Here is a 25,197-nt window from a genome sequence, read left to right on the forward strand (position 1 = left end):
TCTATTTGTACGTCTCTAAATGTGTTGATGAATTGAACATGGTGGACCCTCTTGTAAACAAGTGTAATGCTTAATTGGGTCGTCCACTCACAGTTAACAGCCTTTGTATTGAGTTTGTGCTTGAAATGTACTGTAATTCTGCAAACTGTTAATACATATTTCAATCAATCAATCTATCAAAGTGGTGTGAAATGGTACTCAAATGTTTTACTTAAGTAAAAGTCTAAATACTGCAATGTAGGAATACTCTCAATTCAAAATGTACTTGTGTAAAAGTACAGAAGTATTGGCGTCAAAATGCACTTAAAGTACCAAAAGTAAAAGTACTCATAATGCAGAATGTCTCATTTCAAGTTTTCAAGTATATAAACATCTTTTGAAAATGGCAGATCTATAAGCTCACAATGTGTCACATCGCTGTTTTCAAATGGATGAAATGTATATAGGGCTGAAGTGATTACTGTTTGTTTTGCAATAGTAATCAAAATCTACAAAGTAACTAGTAACTAAAGTAGAAGTAAAATAAATTGGAAATACTCAAGTAAAAAGAAGTAAAAAGAAAAGAAATCACACCCGTGTGCAGTGAGGGGCGCTCTTATCATCATTGTCTCTACATCATCTCATTCCGGCCAATGATAATTTGCGTCCTCACTTTGGTCTTCAAATCAATCAAGTTTGTGTTTACGCAATTTTTGCGTTTGCACAAACACTCAAAACTAGCCATTCATTGTCAATGGCATTCAATGTTCCTGTTTGCACAGACACTCAAAACTGGCCATTCATTGTCAATGGCATTCAATGTTCCTGTTTGCACAGACACTCAAAACTGGCCATTCATTGTCCATGGCATTCAATGTTTATGTTAGGACAAACACTCAAGCTGGCTTTGAGTGTGTATTCCCACTAGGCACGAGGAAGAAATGCCACTTGACAGTTTTCAAGTCAGTGTCATGTTGGTGCTACAACAGGCCAAGTTGTGACACACACACACACACACACACACACACACACACACACACACACAGACACACAAAACATGTTTATATTATTCCTAAACATTTTGCCAAACATCACAGACACTCCTATCCTCCTGGTTGTTTTTCTGCAAATATTCGTTCATTTTTAATTTGATGCCTGCAACATGTTCGAAGAAAGCTGGGACATGAGCATGTTTACTACTGGGTAGCCTGGTCCAGCCAGCGTGTTTTCTGATCTAGTAGCCGATCTACATCGACACTATTTTAACTATACCAAAATGTTTTTCAAAATAGTAAAAAATGGCAAAGTAGTTTAGGGATAAGTGGTTTAGCATGGACAAAAATAGTGCCCATGGTGTCTATTTTTGTTCTATGCAGACATTAAATTCCCATTGACAATGAATGGAGAATTCTACGTCATAGTGTCTGAGCAAATAGGCATAGTGTCTATTCTGCCTCCCTGATATATTACAGATACTGCAGTTATTGAAGAGGCTGTCTCACTAGTTTCCCGTGAAAGCGGTTTCACCCATTGAGACCTGAGACCAGATTCTACAAACGTCTTCTAAATCATGACACTTTTCTGAAAAACCTATGTTTCTATTAGAGATGTCCCAATACTGTGTCTGTATCGGGAAAAGTATCGGATCGGCCCTTATTTGTCATATCGGGTCATATCGGTATCGGCGAATATGCCAGTCTAACCACCGATCCGACACAGGGGTAAGGGGTTGACACTATGGCAGGTAAATAAAATGTTGGGACATGTGGAGTTTGCTTTCGAGTTGCCCAAACTGCAAGTGCACATATGAGTGAGGAGTCTGCTATAAACACAACACGAGATATATAGCTAGATAGCTATAAACACAACACGAGATATATAGCTAGATAGCTATAAACACAACACGAGATATATAGCTAGATAGCTATAAACACAACACGAGATCACAACACTGGTATCGGTATTCAGTATCTGTATCGGCTAACGCAGAAATTGAGGTATCGGGATCGGGTCGGAAGCGAAAGAAGTGTATCGGGACATCCCTAGTTTCTATATCAGTGGTTCTCAAACTTATTTCATGTCAAGGACCCCAACAATTATATGTAATTGGCTGCAGTTTCACATCTGAAAATGTTGTTCCAGGGACCCCCAGCAGCAAACATTTGAGTTAAAGCATTTGCGGTGAAAGAATAAATATATTCAAAGATTTGCACACGTTTTCACTATTTAAATGAGAAATCTGCTATGTTTCAATAGCTAACGTTTAAAATAATGGTTAAAGTTATTTAAAGCTAAGGTCACCTGCATTCCAGTTAGTTTTTCAGTTGTTGGTGTGTGCATATGCATACCATACCGTTAACGGTGTAAATGTGTTTTTCATACCCACCCACAGATGAGGAAACATCATTACAGAAAGATGTAGAGGACGGCCAGCCGTCGGACAGAGGCTCACCTGACAGCAACCTGACGCCAACCACGATGGTCTCTGGCATGTCGGAGACGACCTCGGCCTCTCGCGACTCCGGCATCCTGGCTAAAGACTCTAATGCCGAGCCTGGCGGTAGCATGGACTCCTGGTCCGCTTCCTCCTCTTCCTCACGGGGTGACCTCTGTGCAGAAGGGCTGACAGGTGCCGGAAAGCAGCTTCCGGCGGAATCTCCCACCGAGGTGATGATGACGCCTCAGCCGTCCTCTGCTCAGCGACGAACAGAGCAGCAGCATCCAGCAGCGGGACGTCGCTCCGAGCCTGCCGCCGACAACATCCCTTCGGCGCCGCTCACCCGCAGCAGCAGCAGCACCTCCAGCCGCAGGAAGTGCCGGCAGCCCGCCGTCCGGCCCAAGAAGGCCTCCTCTGACGCAGCAGGCAGCAGCGGTGGAAAAGGTACTCAAATGTTTCACATTAAGTAAAGTGTGTGTGTGTGTGTGCGTGTGCGTGTGCGTGTGTGCGCGCGCGCAACATTTGGGGCACCCCCAAAGGTCACTAGGTATGTGTTTGACTCCATTGTATACACAAGGGAGACATTTGATGATGTTTTCTTCTCTCCAATGTGCTCCAACTGAAGCCATGGACAGAGAACCGCATCAGCATCTCCAACAAATGTTTTTCAAAATAGAAAAAAATGGCAAAGACGTTTAGGGATAAGGGGTTTAGCATGGACGAAAATAGAGCCCATGGTGTCTATTTCTGTCCTACGCAGACATTAAATTCCCATTGACAATGAATGGATCGTTTTACATCATAGTGTCTGAGCAAATGGGCATTGGGCATAGTGTCTATTTTGCATCATGATGATGTACGATGATAAGAGCACCCCTCACTTCACACGGGTGTGAGTTTTAGCCTTTACATTTCGATATTAGCTGCATGAAAGAGTAGCATTATCTTGATCACAGCTTGTCAGAAGCCTCAACTCATCCCCCTCCCTGATATATTACAGATACTGCAGTTATTGAAGAGGCTGTCTCACTAGTTTCACGTGAAAGCAGTTTCACCCATTGAGACCTGAGACCAGATTCTACAAACGTCTTCTAAATCATGACACTTTTCTGAAAAACCTATGGTTCTATATCAGTGGTTCTCAAACTATTTCATGTCAAGGACCCGACAATTATATGTAATTGGCTGCAGGCCCACATCTGAAAATATGTTGTTCCAGGGACCCCCAGCAGCAAACATTTGAGTTAAAGCGTTTGCGGTGAAAGAATAAATATATTCAAAGCACACGCTTTCACTATTTAAATGAAAAATCTGCTATGTTTCAATAGCTAACGTTTAAAATAATGGTTAAAGTTATTTAAAGCTAATGTCACCTGCATTCCAGTTAGTTTTTCAGTTGATGGTGTGTGCAGTGTTGGGAAAGTTCATTTATTTTATGAACTAGTTCAGTTCACAGTTCAGAAATTTAAAAAGGAACTAGTTCAGTTCATAGTTAAAAATTCAACATTTTGAACTAAAGTTCATGGTTCCAAAAAATGAACTATTTTAGTTATTTTTCGTTCTTTTTTTTAAATGTTTATTATTGCCACAGCCTATAGCCATTTGCGCACCAGCTGAGAGACAGGGATTTAGAGAATGCTGACAGGCACTCAAATGAGATGTTAACGTCCTGTAAGTAGATGTGGAAATAAAACTAGTGTTGACTAATCAATACAAGTGGCTCTTATTTTGATGAGGCAGTTTCTGCACAGGAAGTCTGTTTCACTTGTAAACAAGCCACGATGGATGAGCTGTCAAAGTACTAGTCGCTAAACCACATTAGCGACCATATTTACAATATGAAAACTGTCACTTAGACAATGTAGGTTACACACGCTGGAATTAAACATGGAACCTGCAGGCAGCATTAGGTGAGTAATTTGTCCGTCTGTGACCAGCTAATCTCCGGCACCGTTAACCCGGTCGATGCCAAATTTTGCACACACACTCCCTGGATGCCAACGATGAACCTCTGCCCCAAAATTTCCAGAACGGCCTGGTATAGCGCCACCAGGAGGCCGCTTTGTGCAAAACAAGTTTTTGGACAGTACACCTACAGATTTTGTCCAAACATCACGCAAATTGGTACACAGTCTCTCTAGAGCCATTCAACGAAACGGGTCTTTCAGATTTCTCAGACTCCATCCTGATTGGCTAAGATTGGCTTCCAAAGTTCGCAGGAGTGCTCAGTTTCAAACAAAATGCTGCAAATCATGAACACATTGTGTGATTTCCGTGAAATTGTGCACGCACATTCCCACTAGGCCGAGGAAGAAATGCCACATGAACATTTTCAACTCAGCCTCATGGTGGCGCTATAACTGGCCGAAAAGTGTTTTTACCTCTAACTGCACGGATCTGTGGATAACTTTGTATGCCAACTCCCTAGAGGCCAAGGAAAACCCTTTTCCTGGGATTTTTCACATCTGCTCTTTATAGCGCCACCAGGAGGCCGACATATGTAAAACACATTTTCTAATATTACTCCTTCAGATTGTATCCAAATTTCACGCGAATCGGTACACATGCTCTCCATAGTCATGTGATCAAGACAGGTTTGTTTGATTTCTCATAATCCACCCTCATTGGCTACGATTGGCTTCTAAACTTGGCTTGTACCCGTTTTGTACAAATCGCCACAACTACTCAACGCAGCGTCCGATTGTGGTGAAACTGTGCATGCTTATTCCCACTAGGCTTTGGAAGAAATGCCAATTGACAGTTTTCAAATCAGCCTCATGGTGGCGCTACAACAAGCCACGACACACACACACACGTTTATATTGCTCCTAAACATTTTGCCAAACATCACACTCACACTCCTATCCTCCTGGTGGAGACCTGTGCCCAGAAGGGCACTTTTTCTAGTTGTATATGTGTTGGACGTTTGTGGTTGTGCTAATGATAAACGGACAGCTGCTGCTAGTGGGATCCTAGGCTCCTGCTGCTTAACGACGACACTGTGACTACTGTAGGTGTACTAGTGTAGCTTTGCATCTGTTGCATCTGCCCGTGTGAAAGCAGCATAACGTTGTGGCAGGATACGAATGTCTGTAACCCCCCCACTCACTCTTGAACGAAGTTGAACAAGAAAAAGTGACGTTCACACACGCCAGAAATGAACGCGTTCACAATGACGTTCATCAGGCAGAAATACAGTACGTTCAGTTCACGTTCAGCCCAACGTGTTCGTGAACTATCGTTCTTTGAACGCGTTCGGGTACAACACTGGGTGTGTGCATATGCATACCATACCGTTAACAGTGTAAATGTGTTTTTCATAACCACCCACAGATGAGGAAACATCATTACAGAAAGATGTAGAGGACGGCCAGCCGTCGGACAGAGGCTCACCTGACAGCAACCTGGCGCCAACCACGATGGTCTCTGGCATGTCGGAGACGACCTCGGCCTCTCGCGACTCCGGCGTCCTGGCTAAAGACTCTAATGCCGAGCCTAGCATGGACTCCCAGTCCACTTCCTCCTCTTCCACACGGGGTGACCTCTGCGCAGAAGGGCTGACAGGCGCCGGAGAGCAGCTTCCGGCAGAATCTCCCACCGAGGTGATGATGACGCCTCAGCCGTCCTCTGCTCAGCAACGAACAGAGCAGCAGCATCCAGCGGCGGGACATCTCTCCGAGCCTGCCGTCGACAACATCCCTTTGGCGCCGCTCACCCGCAGCAGCACCACCTCCAGCCGCAGGAAGTACCGGCGGCAGCCCGCCGTCCGGCCCAAGAAGGCCTCCTCTGACGCAGCAGGCAGCCACGGTGGAAAAGGTACTCAAATGTTACTTTTACTTAAATTAAGTAAAAGTAAAAAGTCCATCCGCGCGTCTCTAGTGTGTGTGTGTGCGTGTGCATGTGTGCGTGCGCAACATTTGGGCCACCCCCAAAGGTCACTAGGTATGTGTTTGACTCCATTTTAGACACAAGTGAGACATTTGATGATGTTTTCTTCTCTCCATTGTGGTCCAACTGAAGCCATGGACAGAGAACCGCATCAGCATCTCCAACACTTGTTTGCAGAGGACGACAACGAGGAGGATTTCCTTGGATTCCCTGCCACTGGTATGGAAGAGTATTGTTCTTAGTGGAACTGGCCCGAGTTAGCTTTGCACTTGGTCTTCTATAGGGAAAAGAACGGGCTGACGTCACTGGTAGACTGACGGCCTACCGCCGCCATCTCGGATGTGTCTAGCCTACATCGTGTAGGATATGTAGGCTGAAAATACAGCAAGTAGGCTTTTCATCATCGACAAATTCAGAATAAAGGGGCTGTAGAGAAAATAGAATCCCACACACTGTCTTCACTTGAGTTAGATTTATTGAGCAACGTTTCGAACATGCCTGATGAAGGTCTGACGACCGAAACGTTGCTCAATAAAGGAAGAAAGGCGCAACAGTTTCCCTCGTGCTTTATATTGTACAAACCCCAATTCCAATGAAGTTGGGACGTTGTTTAAAACATAAATAAAAAAAAGAATACAACAATTTACAAATCCTCTTCAACCGGGGCGGTGGTGGCTCAGGGGTAGAGTGGCCGGATGGTAACCGCAAGGTTGCCAGTTCGAACTCGGGCTCCCCCAGAGTTGGTGTCGAAGTGTCCTTGAGCAAGACACCTGAACCCCAGCAAATATTCATTCATTTTGAATGTGATGCCTGCAACATGTTCGAAGAAAGCTGGGACATGAGCATGTTTACTACTGGGTAGCCTGGTCCAGCCAGCGTGTTTTCTGGTCTAGAGGGGCGAGCGTGCATGGAGCAAGCGGTGGAGAAATATTGGTTCACCGATTAAACGTTTTTGAATAGTTCAAGTAGCCGATGTACATCGACACTTATTTTAACTATTCAAATTATTTCAAAATAGTAAAAAAAAAAAAAAAAAATGGCAAAGAAGTTTAGGGATAAGGGGTTTAGCATGGACGGAAATAGAGCCCATGGTGTCTATTTTTGTCCTACGCAGACATTAAATTCCCATTGACAATGAATGGAGAATTTTACGTCATAGTGTCTGAGCAAATAGGCATAGTGTCTATTTTTGCGTCACGATGATAAGAGCACCCCTCACTTCAGTTTTAGCCTTTACATTTGGATATTAGCTGCATGAAAGAACTAGCATTATCTTGATCACAGCTTGTCAGAAGCCTCTATCAACTCATCCCCCTCCCTGATATATTACAGATACTGCAGTTATTGAAGAGGCTGTCTCACTAGTTTCACGTGAAAGCAGTTTCACCCGTTGAGACCTGAGACCAGATTCTACAAACGTCTTCTAAATCATGACAGTTTTCTGAAAAACCTGTTTCTATATCAGTGGTTCTCAAACTATTTCATGTCAAGGACGACCAACAATTATATGTAATTGGCTGCAGGCCCCTATCAGAAAATATGTTGTTTCAGGGACCCCCAGCAGCAAACATTTGAGTTAAAGCGTTTGTGGTGAAAGCATACATATTAAAAGATTTTCACACGTTTTCACTATTTAAATGAAAAATCTGCCCTTTTTCAATAGCTAACGTTTAAAATAATGGTTGAAGTTATTTAAAGCTAAGGTGACCTGCATTCCAGTTTGTATTTCAGTTGATGGTGCATGCACATGCATACCATACCATTAACAGTGTAAATGTGTGTTTTTCATACCCACCCACAGATGAGGAAACATCAGTACAGAAAGATTCAGAGGACGGTCAGCCATCGGACAGAGGCTCACCTGACAGCAACCTGACGCCAACCACGATGGTCTCTGGCATTTCGGAGACGAGCTCGGCCTCTCGCGACTCTGGCATCCTGGCTAAAGACTCTAATGCTGAGCCTGGCGGTAGCAAGGACTCCCAGTCCTCCTCTTCCACACAGGGTGACCTCTGCGCAGAAGGGCTGACAGGCGCCGGAATGCAGCTTCCGGCGGAATCTCCCACCGAGGTGATGATGACGCCGCAGCCGTCCTCTGCTCTTAGTATGGACTCTAGCGTCCTAGCTAAAGACTCCATTGCCGAGCCGGGAAGTAGCAAGGACTCTCGGACCTCTTCCACCCAGGGCGAACTGTACTCGGAAGCCGCAGAGCAGCAGCTTCCAGCACATTCTCTCTCTTCGGCTGAGGTGATGGCCGCGCATCCACCGCCTGCTCTGGTCATAGACTTCAGCATCCTGGAAAAATACTCTAATGCCGACCCCGGGGGTAGCGAGGAGTCCCAGTCCTCTTCCACCCGGGGTGCACTCTTCTCAGACGGGCTGACACGCACTGAAAAGCAGCTTCCTGTAGAATCTCCCGCTGAAGTGATGACCCCGCAGGTGTCCCCTGCTCTCATCATAGACTTCAGCGTCCTGGGAAAAGCCTCCGAGCCTGGAGGTAGCTCAGTCGAACCGCAGTCCCCTTCCACCCGGGGTGAACTGTACTCGGACGGGCTGACAAGTTTGGACCGCCAGCTTCCAGCGGAATCTCCCACTGGGGTGAGGGACCAGCAGCCATTCTCTGATCTCAGTGTAGACCCCAGCATCCTCGGTAAAGACTCTATTGCTGAGCCTGCAGGTAGCAAGGACTCCCAGGCACCCTCAGCCCAGGGTGAATTCTACTTGGAAAGGCTGGGAAGCACGGAGCAGCAGCTCCCAGCGGAATCTGCCGCGGACATCCCGCCGGCAACGTTCGCCCGCAGGGCCTCCAACTGCCGGGCGTACGGTCGGCCCAGGAATGCCTCACCCGACACGGCAGGTAACGGCAGCCAACCCCCTGTCGCAAACAGAAGGGGGAGGCCGAGGAATACAGCAGCAGCAGTAGCAGCAGCAGCAGCGCCTGTTGTCAAGTGGAGGGAGAGCTTGCAGAGAGACTGCACATTGCTGAAGCCAATGGCTAAATACTCTAATGCTGAGCCTGGCGGTAGCATGGACTCCCAGTCCGCTTCCTCCTCTTCCACACGGGGTGACCTCTGCGCAGAAGGGCTGACAGGTGCCGGAAAGCAGCTTCCGGCGGAATCTCCCACCGAGGTGATGATGACGCCGCAGCCGTCCTCTGCTCTTAGTATGGACTCTAGTGTCCTAGCTAAAGACTCCATTGCCGTGCCGGGAAGTAGCAAGGACTCTCGCCAACCTGTCGCAAACAGAAGGGGGAGGCCGAGGAATACTGCAGCAGCAGCAGTAGCAGCAAGAGCAGCTGCAGCAGCAGCAGCTGCTGTTGTCAAGAGGAGGGAGAGCTTGCAGAGAGACTGCACATTGCTGAAGCCAATGTCACCATCTACGACTACGTTCACCGACCTGGACTCCATCATGGGGCGCAGCATGGACCTGGTCAGAGAGGCAACCAGAGCAACAGAGAATATGTTCCCTCCACCGGTCAAACGCAGCCGGTAAACAGCACACATCTGTCATGTTATGTCGACTTTTTTGGTTGGCGTCCTCTGTAATGTCAGTCTTCTCACGGCTGCCCATCGTTCAGCATAGCAGAAAAAACGTTTCTATCCAAAATTACTTAAAGGACAACTTTTGTTTTTTTCAACCAAGGTTCATGTTTTAGGTTGTTGAGTGTTATTTATTTTTTCATTTGCTGCTTTCTTTCGTTTTAGGGCATGGGGTTAAATGTCTTTTTTTTTTCAAAATATCATGGCGATTTAATTTTGTATTATTTACTATAGTCCTACTAGACCTACTGAAGGTAGCCTACTGGGGGAAGCCACACTGTGTGTCATATAGGCTCAATATGTCAGTTTGACACATTCAGTAGATCTCGTGATCTTTTGTGGCCAGATGTAATTTCTAGTAAATGGTGCATTTTTATATAGCGCCTTTATCCAAGGCGCTTTACATAGATTGTGCATTACATTCACCCATTCACACACACACATTCATACACCGATTGTGGCGGAAGCCATGCAAGGTACCAACCAGCACATCGGGAGCAATTTGGGGTTCAGTGTCTTGCCCAAGGACACTTCGACATGTAGCCAGGAGGAGCCGGGATTCGAACCGCCGACCCATGGATCATTGGACGACCTGCTCTACCTCTTGAGCCACAGTCGCCCTAGTAGACCCCAAGAAATTACTGCGAAAAAAACAAGGATTTCGGGCAGATATACTAAATGTAGAGGCCATGCAAATCCAGTGAGTACGGTTGTTTACCAGCCTGTAATCAGCAAATCTACCGGTATGTAGAGGTCCGAATTGTACCAACTTAAATCTGCAAGGCCCCCTGCTGTGGCTGCTTCCTAGTCACACCTCTTGGGCAAGAATCCCCCCCACCCCCCACAACCCCCTCCCAATTCAATGCAGCTTTATTGGCATGAAGAAAACATACATTTACATACTATTAAAGCACTTCTGGGCATGCTCAAAAAAACACATCTGATTGGAAGTCTGTTTCATGCCCCCATGGTGGTTCATAGCCACTGAACCCCCCCCCCCCCCCCCCCCTATACACTGAATCCCCCCCCCCCCCCCCCCCCATATATATATATATATATATATACACACACACACACACACCATGTAGAAAATGGGCAGATGTCATGAAATTAAGTTTATTGAACTAAAACAGAAAAAAATGAATACAAAATAAACAATATAAATGAACAGCCCTTGGGTGAAAACGTATATATAACCTGAGCTTGTACAAGCACTTTAAAATGTTGGTGGTCCAGGGTGGTCCCCAGCCAGGCTGGTCCAGACGATGGCTTCTTTTCAAATACAATTAGGATTTATTTAGTTTATCTATACACACAAACACAATTCAATGTCTATTCAAAACCGCTCAATACTAAGTCTACGCTTATCACTGGAATGCCTTGATGAATTGAATACACAGCTAGAGCATTAATGGGGAAAAAACAAAAGTCTATATATATTTTCTTACCTGTTATAATGTTTATGTCGGCCGAAGCAATGCATGACGACCTGCTCCTATGCTGTTGAGCAGAAGATAGACGCATATTAGTTTGATTCCAGGAAAAGCATTTCTGTTTATGTATAAATCAGGAGACACGAGACAGTAGTATGTACTCTAGTATGACTGTATTAGAACTGGTGCACGGATGTAAACATGACAACTTCCCCCAATGCTGCTGGGGCATACCATTCTAAAGGGGGGTGGTTTCCACTCCCTGTAACATCTCCCCTTTTATAGATGATAACTTATACATTGCTGAAATCCCTGGCAGTGCATGTACACTAGCAAACATTCTTTAGTGCAAAAATCCACATCTCTTCTTTTCCATTTTTTTCCCACATTCAACGAGACAGCAGAGCAGTCAACAAATGTAGTGTACAGACATTTTACAACCTCCCAACTCTTTTCTTTCCATTTCCTTTTTCCTATTTCTTTTCTTTTTTTTAATGTTTTCTTTTAAACAACAAACAAAAGCAGTCGCAGTGAGTCATCAAACCCAACGTCAGAGTTCAGTCCCTCCTATAGATCCAGTCTTTTTGGCACCTTCACCAGCCTCCCACTGGCCGTCCTGTGCCCTGGCACTGGTGGTGGGCCAGCCCTAGGCTGATGCACGACACCCTGACTGGGCGACTCGACGTTCTGGGCACCCGTGTCAGAGTCATTATTAGTGTCCGTCGTGTCGACGAGCGGACTGCTGATTTGCCCCTCGGGTGGGCTGTCGTGCTGCACACTGTCGCTCAGTGTGGCGCTCTGTAATGTCCCTCTCCGCTGGCCGCAGGTCCACCCGGTTACGGCGGTAGAGTGTCCCCTCGACATCCACCAGGTACGATCTGGGGCCCACCAGCTGTAGGCAGACTCCTCTTCGCCACCTGCCCGTCCTGTCCCCAGGCAGTGGCTTCACCCTTATGTCCTGTCCGATACACAGCTCAGGCAGATCCCTGGCCGATTTATCATACCAGAGCTTGGCTGTCTGATGTTTCATCCGCAGCTTGTCCGGGACCCCCGTAACCACGCTCGGCTCCAAGAGCGCGTCAGCAACCGGGAGTGGGGTCCTCAGCCTACGAGACATCAGTCTCTGTGCAGGGCTGCTGAGCAGGCCCTCCGTCGACGTGTTCCTCTACTGCAAGATTGCCAGCCACGGGTCATTACCCGCACTGGCTGCTTTCCTGCATCGGCTTTTCACTATCTTCACGGCCGACTCAGCCTTTCCATTTGACTTTGGGTATCTGGGCGAGGACTTGACGTGTTCAAAGTCCCATTCTTTAGCAAACCTCCTGAACGTTTCGCAGTCAAACTGAGCACCACAGTCAGAAATCACCCGGTCCGGCTGACCATGACGTGCAAACTGAGCCTTGCACCTCAGCACTGTAGTCCCTGCCGAAAGATCTGGGAGCAGCTCTATTTCCCAGAAATCTGAATAATGGTCAACCATGATCAAGAAGTCCTTGCCAGCCTGTTTGAACAGATCCATGCTTAGTATCTGCCACGGTCGTGTTGGGAGTGCGTGGGACATCATTGTCTCCCGCTGTTGTTCATGTGCGTACTCATTGCATGCTGAGCACTGGCTCACATAGTCCTTGATCTCACCGTGCATGTTGGGCCAGTACAGCGTGTCCCTGGCCTGTCTGTAGCAGGCATCTCTCCGTGCATGTTGGGCCAGTACAGCGTGTCCCTGGCCTGTCTGTAGCAGGCATCTCCGCCTACATGGCTGGCATGAATGCGTTTCAACATTTCTGCACGCATTGACTTAGGAACTATGACACGCTGGCTTTTGAAAAGCACACCATCCCCTGTGCGCTGATCTCGTCCCTGATCGACCAGTATTCCCTGATTGCCAGAGGAGCATCCTCCCGGCAATCTGGCCAGCCCCGGAGCACCACCGCTTGCAGTAACTGAAGATTCCCATCATCCTGAGTGTGTCGCTGCCTGGTAACGTTGAGATACTCTGCTTGATTAATTCGTTCAGCGTCCGCCTGTGCCCTCTGCAGGCAGCAGGTGGTTTGTTTTGTGTATTTAGCGCCTGCCCCCTGCGATGGAGCCGTGGCCCTGCTCAAGGTGTCGCTGATGTGCATATCGGGGCCCTGGTTTGTACACCACCCTGAGATTGTATGCTTGAAGTGTGAGCAACATGCTCTGGAGTCGTTTGGGTGCTGTGAGAAGGGGCTTGGTGAATATCGAGATGAGTGGCTTGTGGTCCGTTTCTGCTGTTATCTCCTCCCGCCCATACAAATAATAATAAACGCTGGCATGCGAACACTATACTCAGACATTCTTTCTCTAGTTCTGCTCAGTCTGAGTAAGTGCTCGCGACGCAAAGCTCACTGGCTGACTCTCCTGTAGCAAGCAGCAGCCCAGTCCCTTCTGACTCGCGTCACTCTGGATGGTGACCGGCTTGGTCACGTCGTAGTATCGCAGGATCGGGGCTGTAGTAACGAGTCTCTTGATCTCCTCGACTGCAGCGTCGTGTTTGGGCAGCCATTGCCATGGAACGTCCTTGTCCAACAGCCTCCGCAGCGGCTCGCATACCTCAGAGAGGCGGGGCATGAACCTAGCAATGTACGTCACAAACCCGATAAACCGTTGCACGGCCTTGGCATCTTCGGGGTGAGGCATGTCACGGACTGCCATAATTTTCTCCGGGTCCGCTCCGAGTCCATCCGCCGATAGAATGTGTCCATGAAACTTGACCTCTCTGACCCTGAATTGTAGTTTCCTTAAAGGGGAAAACCACCCATTTTCAACATTTTACTATGTAATTAATATACCTTAGAGCTGTTGTGTGGACATAATAAAAAAGTCCCCCCATTCTGTGTTTCCTAGAACTGTAAGTATGAAAAAAATCATTAACATGGTGAAACACATCTTGATGATGTCATCAAGATGCGTTTCACCATGGGGGGAGCATATAGAGAGTGAAAAGGGTGGGGCCGAGGACGGAACCTTGGGGTACGCCGCAGGTGACAGGGTGTGATCGTGAGTGAACACCTCCCAGGGAAACGCGCTCGGTTCTGTCAGTGAGATATGAGGTGAACCAGTTTAGTGCAGTGTCCAGTGCAGTGGTGAGTCCTATAGTGGAGTGGAGTCGGTTGAGGAGGATGGTATGGTCGACTGTGTCAAATGCGGCTGACAAGTCCAGGAGGATGAGGAGGGAGGGGGAGCCGTTATCAGCTGCCATCAGCAGGTCGTTGGTGACTCTGACCAGTGCTGTTTCTGTGCTGTGGGCTGAGCGGAATCCTGATTGGAATTTGTCAAAGAGGTTATTGTTTTTTAGGTGTTGTTGAAGTTGAGCAGCTACTACCTTTTCCAGTACCTTGGAGAGGAAGGGCAGGTTGGAGATGGGCCTGTAGTTGGCATGAACTTCCGGGTCAAGAGTGGGTTTTTTCCAGGAGAGGTGTAATGATGGCTGATTTTAAGGCAGGTGGAACACAGCCGGCTTGGAGGGAGAGGTTGATGACTGTGGTGATGAGGGGGCTTATGGCAGTAATGTGGGTTTTTAACAGTGCTGTGGGGAAGGGGTCAAGGGCGCATGTTGATGGTTTCATCTTGGAGATGATGGCCTCAACCTGGTGTTGTGAGATGTTGGCAAAGCAGTGGAAAGGCTGGGGGATCCCTGGCAGTGGGGTGACAGACAGGGAAGTTGAAGTGGAGGAGTGCGATAGGGTGGAGCGGATGTTATTGACTTTTGACCTGAATGAGTCTAGGATGCTGTTGCATTGGTCCTCTGTGGTGTCGCTGTGAGTGGTTGATTGTGGTTTGAGGATGTTATTTATGGTGGTGAAAAGTTGCTTGGAGTTACCGGAGTTGTTATTGATGATATTGGAGTAGAAAAGTGACCGGGCATCTCTGAGGGCCTTTGCATAGGCTTTTTGATGCTCCCATGAAACGGCGCTCAAGGACACGGCCCGCTGCCTTCGCTTTCCGCAGCTCACTGGTGAACCAGGGGGAGGAGCGTGAGAAAGTGACTGTTTTTGTTTTGACAGGGGCGTGAAGATCCAGGAGACGGCTCAGGGTGTTGTTGTAGAGGTCAACTGATTCAGTGGCTGATGAGGGGGTTGCAGAGGAGAGGTCATGAAGGTCCAGGGCAAAGGCGTCGGGGTTGATGTTTTTGATTTGTCTGAAATGAATTTGACGTTTTGGCTTATTGTGGGGGGAGGGGAATGGCAGCTCCATAGAGATGACTCTGTGGTCAGACACACCCATCTCGTACACCTGCAGGTTGCTGATCAGGCCAGGGTCACTGATGACCAGATCAAGTGTATGTCCCCTGTCATGTGTTGGGACGTGCACGTGCTGTGTGAGGTGGAGGCAGTCCAGTAGTTGTAGTAGTTCAGCTGCGGGGGGTGAGGTGGGGGTGTCCATGTGAATATTCAGATCTCCTAGAATTAAGGTGTTGGTGGATGTAATACAGAGTGTTGTGAGGAGATCATGCAGTTCTGAAATAAAAAGTGAGTTTGGTTTTGGTGGCCGGTAAATGAGTATTGCTGTCATAGTGGAGGGGGGTTTGCATTTAAAACCGAGACATTCAAATGAAGAGAATGCTGGCAGAGGGAGGGGAGACAGGTCCAGATGGCCTTTGTGCAGGATGGCTAAGCCACCACCTTTACCACCAGTGCTACGTGCTTTCTCCAGGTATTTGTAACCAGGAGGGCAGGCTTTGTTGAGCGATGAATAAACCCCTGGCTGGTGCCAGGTCTCAACAAGGCACATGATGTCTAATTGTTTTTCCAGAATGTGGGTGTGAATGAGAGAGGATTTTTCTTTGAGGGTTTGTAGGTTGAAAAGTTCAATTTTGACTGTTGATGGAGTCGTGAATTTCTGCAGTGGCCGGAGTAAGGTGGAATCCACTCCACGTGTTGTATGCCACCTGCAGTAAAGTGGTCTCGCGACGATCCCAGCGCTGCTGTATTGGCTAGCTGGGAGTGTGCTCTGATGACGCGTCACACATGCGACAGAGCGTTTGGTTGAACAGATGGAGTGAATGGAGTGACAGGATTGAGAGAAGACAAATTTACGACGGGAACTTCTGTGGATATAGCGGGGACGGCGGATAATTCCAATCCGTCGGATGACTGAAGTGGATAACGGAGTGGTGAAGTTGTTGAGCCGAAGCAGTTGCGAGATGGAATATTGTAGCATACTGCCCGGTAGGAGTATGGACTGTGAAGATGATGTGATCCTGTTAGCCGGGCCGGCTGCAGCCACCAGTTGCTTGCTGGCTAGCAAGCAACTTCGTGCCCCACTGACAGCACAGGAGCAACTGCACGTTACTGGTCGCCGGCTAGCCCTGAGGTCGCCAGCTAACCAGAACGACGAGAACACGGGGGGGATGGCTGCCTATGTTTTGGTTGTCAGCTAGCCCTAAAGCCGCCAACTAACCGCAACGTTGAGAAGCAGCCAACACACCAGGACAGTAAATCCAGTAGATCCCCCAGGACAGGGGGATGGCTGCCTATGTTTTGGTTGTCAGCTAGCCCTAAAGCCGCCAACTAACCGCAACGTTGAGAAGCAGCCAACACACCAGGACAGTAAAAACAGCCCGAAATATTTCCAGGGTGGAGGTCCAGAAAGCCGTTCTCTTGCAGTAAAACGCTCCTTGGTAGTGGGACAGTGGAGTTAGCAGGTGAGTGAACACAACAACAGTAAAAAGTCCAATCGGGGAGGCAATGTCAAAAAAGCTTTAAAAATAACTAATCTAAAACTAGAGGTAAAAGGCAACTTTAAAATAGGCTTAAACTGAACTAATCTAGCTCAGATGGAGAAGCGGCGAACAAACTGACGCCAGCATCCTCTCACATCCCACAGATAGTCAGCATCAGTTATTAAGCTCTCTCTCTCTCTTTCTCTCTCTCTCTCTCTCTCTCTATGTCAGTCCTGCACTCATACCGGGCTCCTCGCTGGAGAGAATGATGTCCGTGTGCAGCTCGTGGTAAAGTACCTCCTTTGCCTTTTCTGTTAATCCTGTTGCAAGTAAATAGTCTTCAAATTCTGCTCTGAAATTATCCCAGTTACTTGCCAGATCGCCGCTCATCTTCATCTCCTCCGGTGGTGGTATGTTTGCTGCCATCGTGGTGTTATTTTACGCTAGCTTGTTGCTAACAGCTGTTCTGCCGGTCTTTTCCTTCTCCGTCTTTTTCTATTTTTTTTCAACTTCACGCCGGGTCCCGCACCGAAGCACAATACTCTTCACGTAAACTGCACTTGGGTTTAGCCGCTTCTGACACCATGTTTGTGTATGTATAAATCAGGAGACACGAGACAGTAGTATGTACTCTAGTATGACTGTATTAGAACTGGTGCACGGATGTAAACAATCATGACAACTTCCCCCAATGCTGCTGGGGCATACCATTCTAAAGGGGGGTGGTTTCCACTCCCTGTAACAATTTCCTGTGAAGGAATACACACAAACATTAGGATTTATTTAGTTGTTTAAACAAACACAATTCAAAAGTCTAATCTTATCACCGGAAAGACACTTATGGGGGGAAAAGAATTACCTGTTATAATTGTGTGTGTGTGTGTGTGTGTGTGTGTGTGTGTGTGTGTGTGTGTGTGTGTGTGTGTGTGTGTGTGTGTGTGTGTGTGTGTGTGTGTGTGTGTGTGTGTGTGTGTGTGTGTGTGTGTGTGTGTGTGTGTGTGATTTTTTTATTAGATCCCCATTAGCTTGCTGTGAGACACAGCAGCTATTCTTCCTGGGGTCTTAAAACATATCATTACATTATTTATTTTATATTATTACATACATTTACATACAACATTCATCCAACACACAATACAACACAAAACTCATGATCCGTCTACTACATTGATAGCTAGCTCCACAGTACAATTAAATCTTCAACATTGATAATAAAGTAAATATACATTATAATGGGATATATACTATAATATATAATATAATATACACACTATAACAATATATAACACACAATATATTATATATTATATAATGTATATATATATATTATATCACAGCTCACATGCATCTCCTTCACATCTCCTGAGTGAACAAAAACAACTTCAGCTTCTTCTTAAAACTCAGTTATCTTCATAAACAAAAAACTGTGTGTGTGTGTGTGTGTGTGTGTGTGTGTGTGTGTGTGTGTGTGTGTGTGTGTGTGTGTGTGTGTGTGTGTGTGTGTGTGTGTGTGTGTGTGTGTGTGTGTGTGTGTGTGTGTGTGAGAGAGCGAGAGAGAGAACCCGGAACCATCCCCCCCCCCTCTCCCTGCCCCTCTTTAAACAAAGGGTCAATGTGCAAGGATCAGACCCCTGCTGTGTCTTTGTTGAGTCAGGGGAGTAGATTCCATGTAGATGTCCACAAATCTTCAGTAAATAGTTTTTCCGGTAAATGTCCACAGATGTCCGTTAACATCCCGCAATCAGGGAATTAAGCGGGAAAATGCATTTGGCATTAATGCCTGTTTTTGCCTACTTTCACCCTGTGATAGTAAATAATAAAAAAACCGCTATACAATTTTGTAAAAAAAATATTTTCCTCATGCTCGAAAGCCCCCCCCCCCGCCCCCCTGTCAAAAACAGCTAAAATCCCTAAAACGAAAGAACGCAGCAAATGAAAAAAAAATAACACTCATCTTTTACTTTCTCTAATAACAACCTAAAGTTGTCCTTTAACAGCACAGGAATACTCTTCAGCTTGGTCTGACATAAATGCCAGAGCTTAAATCGGCATGTAAGAAAGGCAAAGGAAATGCAACCCCTGCTAATGGCCGCTATGCATGATGGGATAGATAGATAGATCAGTAGTACTAAATCTGAATGTGAGCCATTCAATTAGTGTTTTCTCTACTTAAGAGTTTTAACTTGACTTCAGTTCTATAAGCTGTAGTCTCAAACCTATTCACTAAATCTAATTAACCAATATATCATTATTTGATTCCCTGCTTTCATATGAAATGCAAAAACCCTGGATGACTCGGCTCTAGACAAAATAGGTCACATACTGTACACTCTAATATTCAAGATAGATCTGGACATATCTTTTTCAACTTGGTCCCAAGTCATTTCAAACTCTATTTCTCTGAGTTACAGCTTGGCCATCGAGGACAAGGAGGGCGGCGGGCTGGCTGTCGATGGCAGCCGTAGAAAAATTGAATACTTTGGCTTTGAGGACCTAGGCAAGAGTGACAGTGACGAGGAGAGAACCCAGGCCAAGGTGACGATGGAGGCAGCCCTGAGCACCAGCATGGACGTCCTCCAGACACAGGACTCTCAGGACAACCAGTCCAGCAGCAACACAGGTGGGCCTGAGACAGCAAACTACCGAACATTTGTCGTAGAAACGTGCAGCTACCGTTAACTACATATAGACTATGGGAACTTGACCAACCAGAAAATCGGTTATGAGTCAACCGGTGGTTGTCTGTCCTTATCGCTCACTATAATCAAAACTTGGTCCAAAGAACAAATATAGGTGTGGAAACAACAGTAGAAGTTCACCTTCAACTACCACAACTACAAAAATGAATGAATGCATGAATGAAAAGGTGGATAAAGTTCACTCTCATTTATTCTTATGTTTTTGCCTAGACTTCCTGCACCTCCCTGTCTGTAAAGAGGTGGTGTCCACGGAACGAAAAGAGCAGCGCAAGGAGGAGGAGGAGGAGCTAGCCAAAAGGCCAGAGGAGGCTCATTGCTCAACGTTGACATTACCGGCGGCGAACAGTTCGACAGAGCCTCTGTCCAGCACCTCCAGCGAAACACAGGACGGTGGAGCGCCGCAACCGACTGGCGAGGGGCAGCCCCTCCGTCTGCGCTGGTCTGAATCCGACAGCGACAACAGCGACGAGTGGGAGGAGACCGGAGGCGGGACCTCCTCGACCGGACGCGGGAAAACACGAGCTGTAACTTCGCACGGTGCCGAACCGGAGTGGGCGGAGACCAGGGAAGCACCGCCGGCTGTACAATCGCTGAGATCACGCGGGAGACAACAATTAAAAGAACAAAGCTTGTCTTTGAGCAACAATGAACCCACGATGAGGATTAGAGGGGAGACCCGTTGTACGGTTTGTGGCAAACAATTTCGTCATAAGAGTGACCTGATCAGACACACGAAGAGTATGCACACAGGTGAAACACCCTTTGGTTGTAAAATTTGTAGCGCAAGCTTTAAAAAAAATGCGTATCTTCATAAACACATGACCACCATGCACACAGGCAACAAGCCCTTTAGTTGTACAGTTTGCGGCGAAAGCTTTACTGTAGGTGCATATCTGGAAAAACACATGCTCAGTCACACAGCCTTTGCTTGTACAGTTTGTGATAAAGTCTTTGGTCTAAAGAAGGCTCTGACCTCACATATGAGCACTCATACAGCAAAACCCTTTAGTTGTACAGTTTGTGACAAAGTCTTTGGTCTAAAGAATGCTCTGACCGCACATATGAGCACTCATACAGCAAAACCCTTTAGTTGTACAGTTTGTGACAAAGTCTTTGGTCTAAAGAATGCTCTGACCGCACATATGATCACTCATACAGCAAAACCCTTTAGTTGTACAGTTTGTGACAAAGTATTTGGTCTAAAGAATGCTCTGACCGCACATATGAGCACTCATACAGCAAAACCCTTTAGTTGTACGGTTTGTAACAAAGGTTTTGGCCGCAAAAGTGCTCTGGACGGACATATGTCCATTCATTTCCGGAAAAAAAAGAGAAAGACGGCATCTAGGGTCACCATCCTGGACTCCAACGTGGGGCGCAGCATGGACCTGGCCAGAGAGGCAACCAGAGAAGCAACCGAGAAGATGTCCCCTCCACCGGTCAAACGCAGCCGGTAAACAGCACACATCTGTCATGTTATGTCGACTTTTTCGATTGGCCTCCTCTGTAATGTTGTCAGTCTTTGTTCCTGCCCATTGTTCAGCAAAGCAAAAACTCAACAATATTTTTCTGAGCACAGGAAGGCTCTTCACATACTTAGAGCATGGTCTGGCATAAACGTAAGATATATGAATCGAGCTAGCAATCGCTAGCATTGCTAACACTTGCCTCAGTTTCGTCCATAATGTTGCAAACTCACAGTACAATCTGATTTCTACCCGATCGTTTTAAAAGTTACTAGTTTGTCCACTTTGTCTAATGTAAATCTCAAAGAAACATGTATTAACAATGATATTTTGTTAAAACTGTAGCTGTTTCAATATAAGAAGCCATTTATATCCTCCTGGGGCACTAGTTCCGAACGCTTGGACTCAGAGAGCATACACGGAACAAAGAGAGCCCAGTAAACAAAGGAAATGCAACCCTGCTATGCATGATGGGATAGATAGATCAGTAGTACTAACTCTGTATGCGAGCCATTCAATTGGTGTTTCCGGCACTTAAGAGTTTTAACTTTACTTCAGTTCCATAAGCTGTAGTCTAAAAACTATTCACTCAATCTAATTAACCAATCTATCTATCATTATTTTGCTATGATTCCCTGCTCTCATATGAAATGCAAAAACCTAGGACGACTCAGCTCTAGACAAAATAGGTCACATATTGTAGTGTACACTTTAATATTCAAGATAGATTTTTTTTTTAACTTGGTTCCAAGTCATTTCAAACTCTGTATTTTCTTGAGTTACAGCTTGTCCATCGAGGACAAGGAGGGCGGCGGGGTGGCTGTCGATGGCGGCAGCAGCAGCAGCAAAATGGAATACTTTGGCTTTGAGGACCTGGGCAAGAGTGACAGCGACGAGGAGAGAACCCAGGCCAAGGTGACGATGGAGGCAGCCCTGAGCACCAGCATGGACGTCCTCCAGACACAGGACTCTCAGGACAACCAGTCCAGCAGCAACACAGGTGGGCCTGAGACCGCATGGGGCATAAAACTACAGAACATTTGTCGTATTAACGTGCAGCTACCGTTAACTACGTATAGACTATGGGAACTTGACCAGCCAGAAATAGGTTAGAAGTCAAACGGTATCTTATCTCTCACTATAATCAAAATCCAAAGAACAAAGATAGGCATGGAAACAACAGTAGAAGTTCACCTTCAACTACAACAACTACAACAAATAAATAAATAAATGTATAATTAAAGGTGGATAAAGTTCAAACGTTTAATGGTTCACTCTAATTTATTATTCTGTTTTTGCCTAGACTTCCTTCACCTCCCTGTCTGTAAAGAGGTGGTTTCCACGGAAGGGCAGCAGAGGAGCCCCATTTTGGTCCAGGAGGAACCGGCCCCTCCTCCCCAGAGTTGAGGGCAGCGGGAGGAGGAGGAGCTAGCCAAAAGGCCAGCGGAGGCCCATTGCTCAACGTTGACATTACCGGCGGCGACGAGTGAAGATTACAACGACAACAGTTGGACAAAGCCTCTGTCCAGCACCTCCAGCGAAACACAAGATGGTGGAGCGTCGCAACCGACTGGCGAGGGGCAGCCCCTCCGTCTGCGCTGGTCTGACTCCGACAGCGACGAGTGGGAGGAGACCAGAGGCGGGACCTCCTCGACCGGACGCGGGAAAACACGAGCTGTAACTTCGCACGGTGCCGAACCCGACACTGAAGACAATGGGAGTGAGTGGACGGAGACCAGGGAAGCACCGCCGGCTTTACAATCGCTGAGATCACGCGGGAGACAACAATTAAAAGGACAAAGATTGTCTTTGAGAAACAAGGAACCCACGATGAGGATTAGAGGGGATACGCCTTGTACGGTTTGTGGCAAACAATTTCGTCATAAGAGAGACCTGATCAGACACGAGAAGAGTAGCCACACAGGTGAAACACCCTTTGGTTGTACAATTTGTAGCGCAAGCTTTAAAATAAATCGGTATCTTCATAAACACATGACCACCATGCACACAGGCAACAAGCCCTTTAGTTGTACAGTTTGCGGCGGAAGCTTTACTGTAGGTGCATATCTGGAAAAACACATGCTCAGTCACACAGCCTTTGCTTGTACAGTTTGTGATAAAGTCGTTGGTCTAAAGAAGGCTCTGAATGCACATATGAGCACTCATTCAACAAAACCCTTTAGTTGTACAGTTTGCGGCGAAAGCTTTACTCAAGTTGCATATTATAAACACATGCTCAGTCACACAGCCTTTGCTTGTACAATTTGTGATAAAATCTTTGGTCTGAAGAAGGCTCTGACCGCACATATGAGCACTCATATAGCAAAACCCTTTAGTTGTACAGTTTGTAACAAAGGTTTTGGCCACAAAAGTGCTCTGGACGGACATATGTCCAGTCATTTTGGGGAAAGAAAGAGATTGTAGTTTGTCAGAAGGTTGCTCTGGAGAGACAGGGGCATCCATACAGGGGGACGGTGGGAGGATATTTGTGGCAATGGTTGGGGATATGTTTAGAACCACATGGGGATTCATATAGGAGAAAAGAAAACCTGTTGGTTAAATAGTAACACATGCTTTTTATTAAAGACGGCACCTGGATTGACACCTGGTACTGTAGCTTATACAGAACAAACATGATCATAATTAACACCAAAGCAGAAAAGTCTGTGATGGACCCGAGGTCACAACGAGAGCTGGATAGTTTAGAGGACTTTAGGTTGAAGGCTCTCGGGTAACTAAAGTTTTGCATAATGAACAGAACACAGTTTTATCAATATTTGCCATATTGATCATGCCACATGGGGTGGCTTGTCTTCGTCGCTATGTTCCATGTGGATGAAGTGGCTGCATGAGTTCCTCAGGGATTCCAATGCCTTGCTCTGAGGCTTGTCCACTGTCTTCAGATCGGTTAGTAACCCTCCTGAGCATGACTCAGGCGGCATATACTGTACCTTCTTCTAATAATATATTACCTTTAATAGTTGTATTTGTCGCTATACTTGGCACAATTTGTCCCCACATTTACCCAAACTGTTAGGAGCAGTGGGCTCCAAATAAATAAGACGGCGCCTGAGTATTAGCAGTAGTTGGGGGTTGAGTATCTTGCTATGGGACTCTTCGACACATAGACTGGGCGGGCAAAGGGGTGAATCTTCTGATTTCCCAGGTGGTTGGATCTCTACCCATTCAGCTATGGCAGACTCCACCCTTTTGTGTATTAGAAGTAGAACACATTCACACGTGCCTTCAGTCTGATCACTGATGCTGCTCTATTTCCCGTCCGGTGTGTCAGCATTTGTCTTGAACATAAGACCAGAGCTGGTCCGTAGGGCCCTGGGCGAGATCTTGAAAATTGGGCCCTTTTTATTGACTTTGAACATGGCAATTTGTTCCCTTTTTATTTACATGAACGTGGTCTATGTAGAGCCATAGAAGAGATCTTGAAAATGGGCTCATGCTTTTTTTGTTGTGTTTGAACATGATTTATTTTCTGAGCATTAATCTGATTTTGTTGTGTTTTGTTGTGTTTTTTTTTCATTGAAAGACTCATTTTTATTTGTATAGGCTATTTAGTTTTATATAAAGTTTGAGCCTCTCTTGCCATTGTTTCCTCAGAACAAAACAAAGTGTGATATATATGCCACAAATGTCAATTTAACATAATTTGTTATATTTTTGACACTTTTGATATACTCTTAACACGATGGTAGTTGCTGTAAGCCGCAAAACGCGTATATCTAGTTTGCGTCCGAGCATAGACATGGTTTATTTTCATACATTGTGCACTACTCGTTAATACCCAATAGGTCTATTTTCTATTTTTTGGGGGGTTGTTTAGTTTAAGTTTATGACCGATGTATTTCAAAGAATTGGAAACGAAGGGTAAAGTGATCGTCAAAGACAAAGCAATTGTTTACATTTATTTTGCCATGTCATGGATTTCCTTCAGCTAAATAGAGGGTATGCGCATGCTTAAAGTGAATGGCACATCGAGTGGCAAATCAACATGCAAAGTGAGTTTAACATTGTTTAACATTGTTTAATGCAATCAAATAGGACTTTTCTGTGTG

The 25,197-nt window shown here is 46.2% G+C and overlaps 1 protein-coding gene across 1 annotated transcript in view; it reads left to right on the forward strand.

Moving 5' to 3' along the window:
- Positions 1 to 24,728, forward strand: part of LOC306941502 (uncharacterized protein) — a 43,129-nt gene extending 18,401 nt beyond the window's left edge. The window contains exons 5-13 of the mRNA XM_079527010.1: positions 2,372 to 2,860; positions 5,750 to 6,232; positions 6,437 to 6,523; positions 8,106 to 9,792; positions 17,194 to 17,250; positions 19,374 to 19,582; positions 19,872 to 21,114; positions 21,913 to 22,127; positions 22,431 to 24,728. Of these exons, the coding sequence (XP_079383136.1) occupies positions 2,372 to 2,860; positions 5,750 to 6,232; positions 6,437 to 6,523; positions 8,106 to 9,792; positions 17,194 to 17,250; positions 19,374 to 19,582; positions 19,872 to 21,114; positions 21,913 to 22,127; positions 22,431 to 22,534 (4,574 nt within the window). The 3' untranslated portion in view covers positions 22,535 to 24,728. The remainder of the gene's footprint in view (positions 1 to 2,371; positions 2,861 to 5,749; positions 6,233 to 6,436; positions 6,524 to 8,105; positions 9,793 to 17,193; positions 17,251 to 19,373; positions 19,583 to 19,871; positions 21,115 to 21,912; positions 22,128 to 22,430) is intronic.
- Positions 24,729 to 25,197: the final 469 nt, after the last annotated feature.

The sequence above is a fragment of the Electrona antarctica genome (assembly GCF_951216825.1).
Source record: "Electrona antarctica genome assembly, chromosome: 17".
Classification (NCBI taxonomy): Eukaryota; Metazoa; Chordata; class Actinopteri; order Myctophiformes; family Myctophidae; genus Electrona; species Electrona antarctica.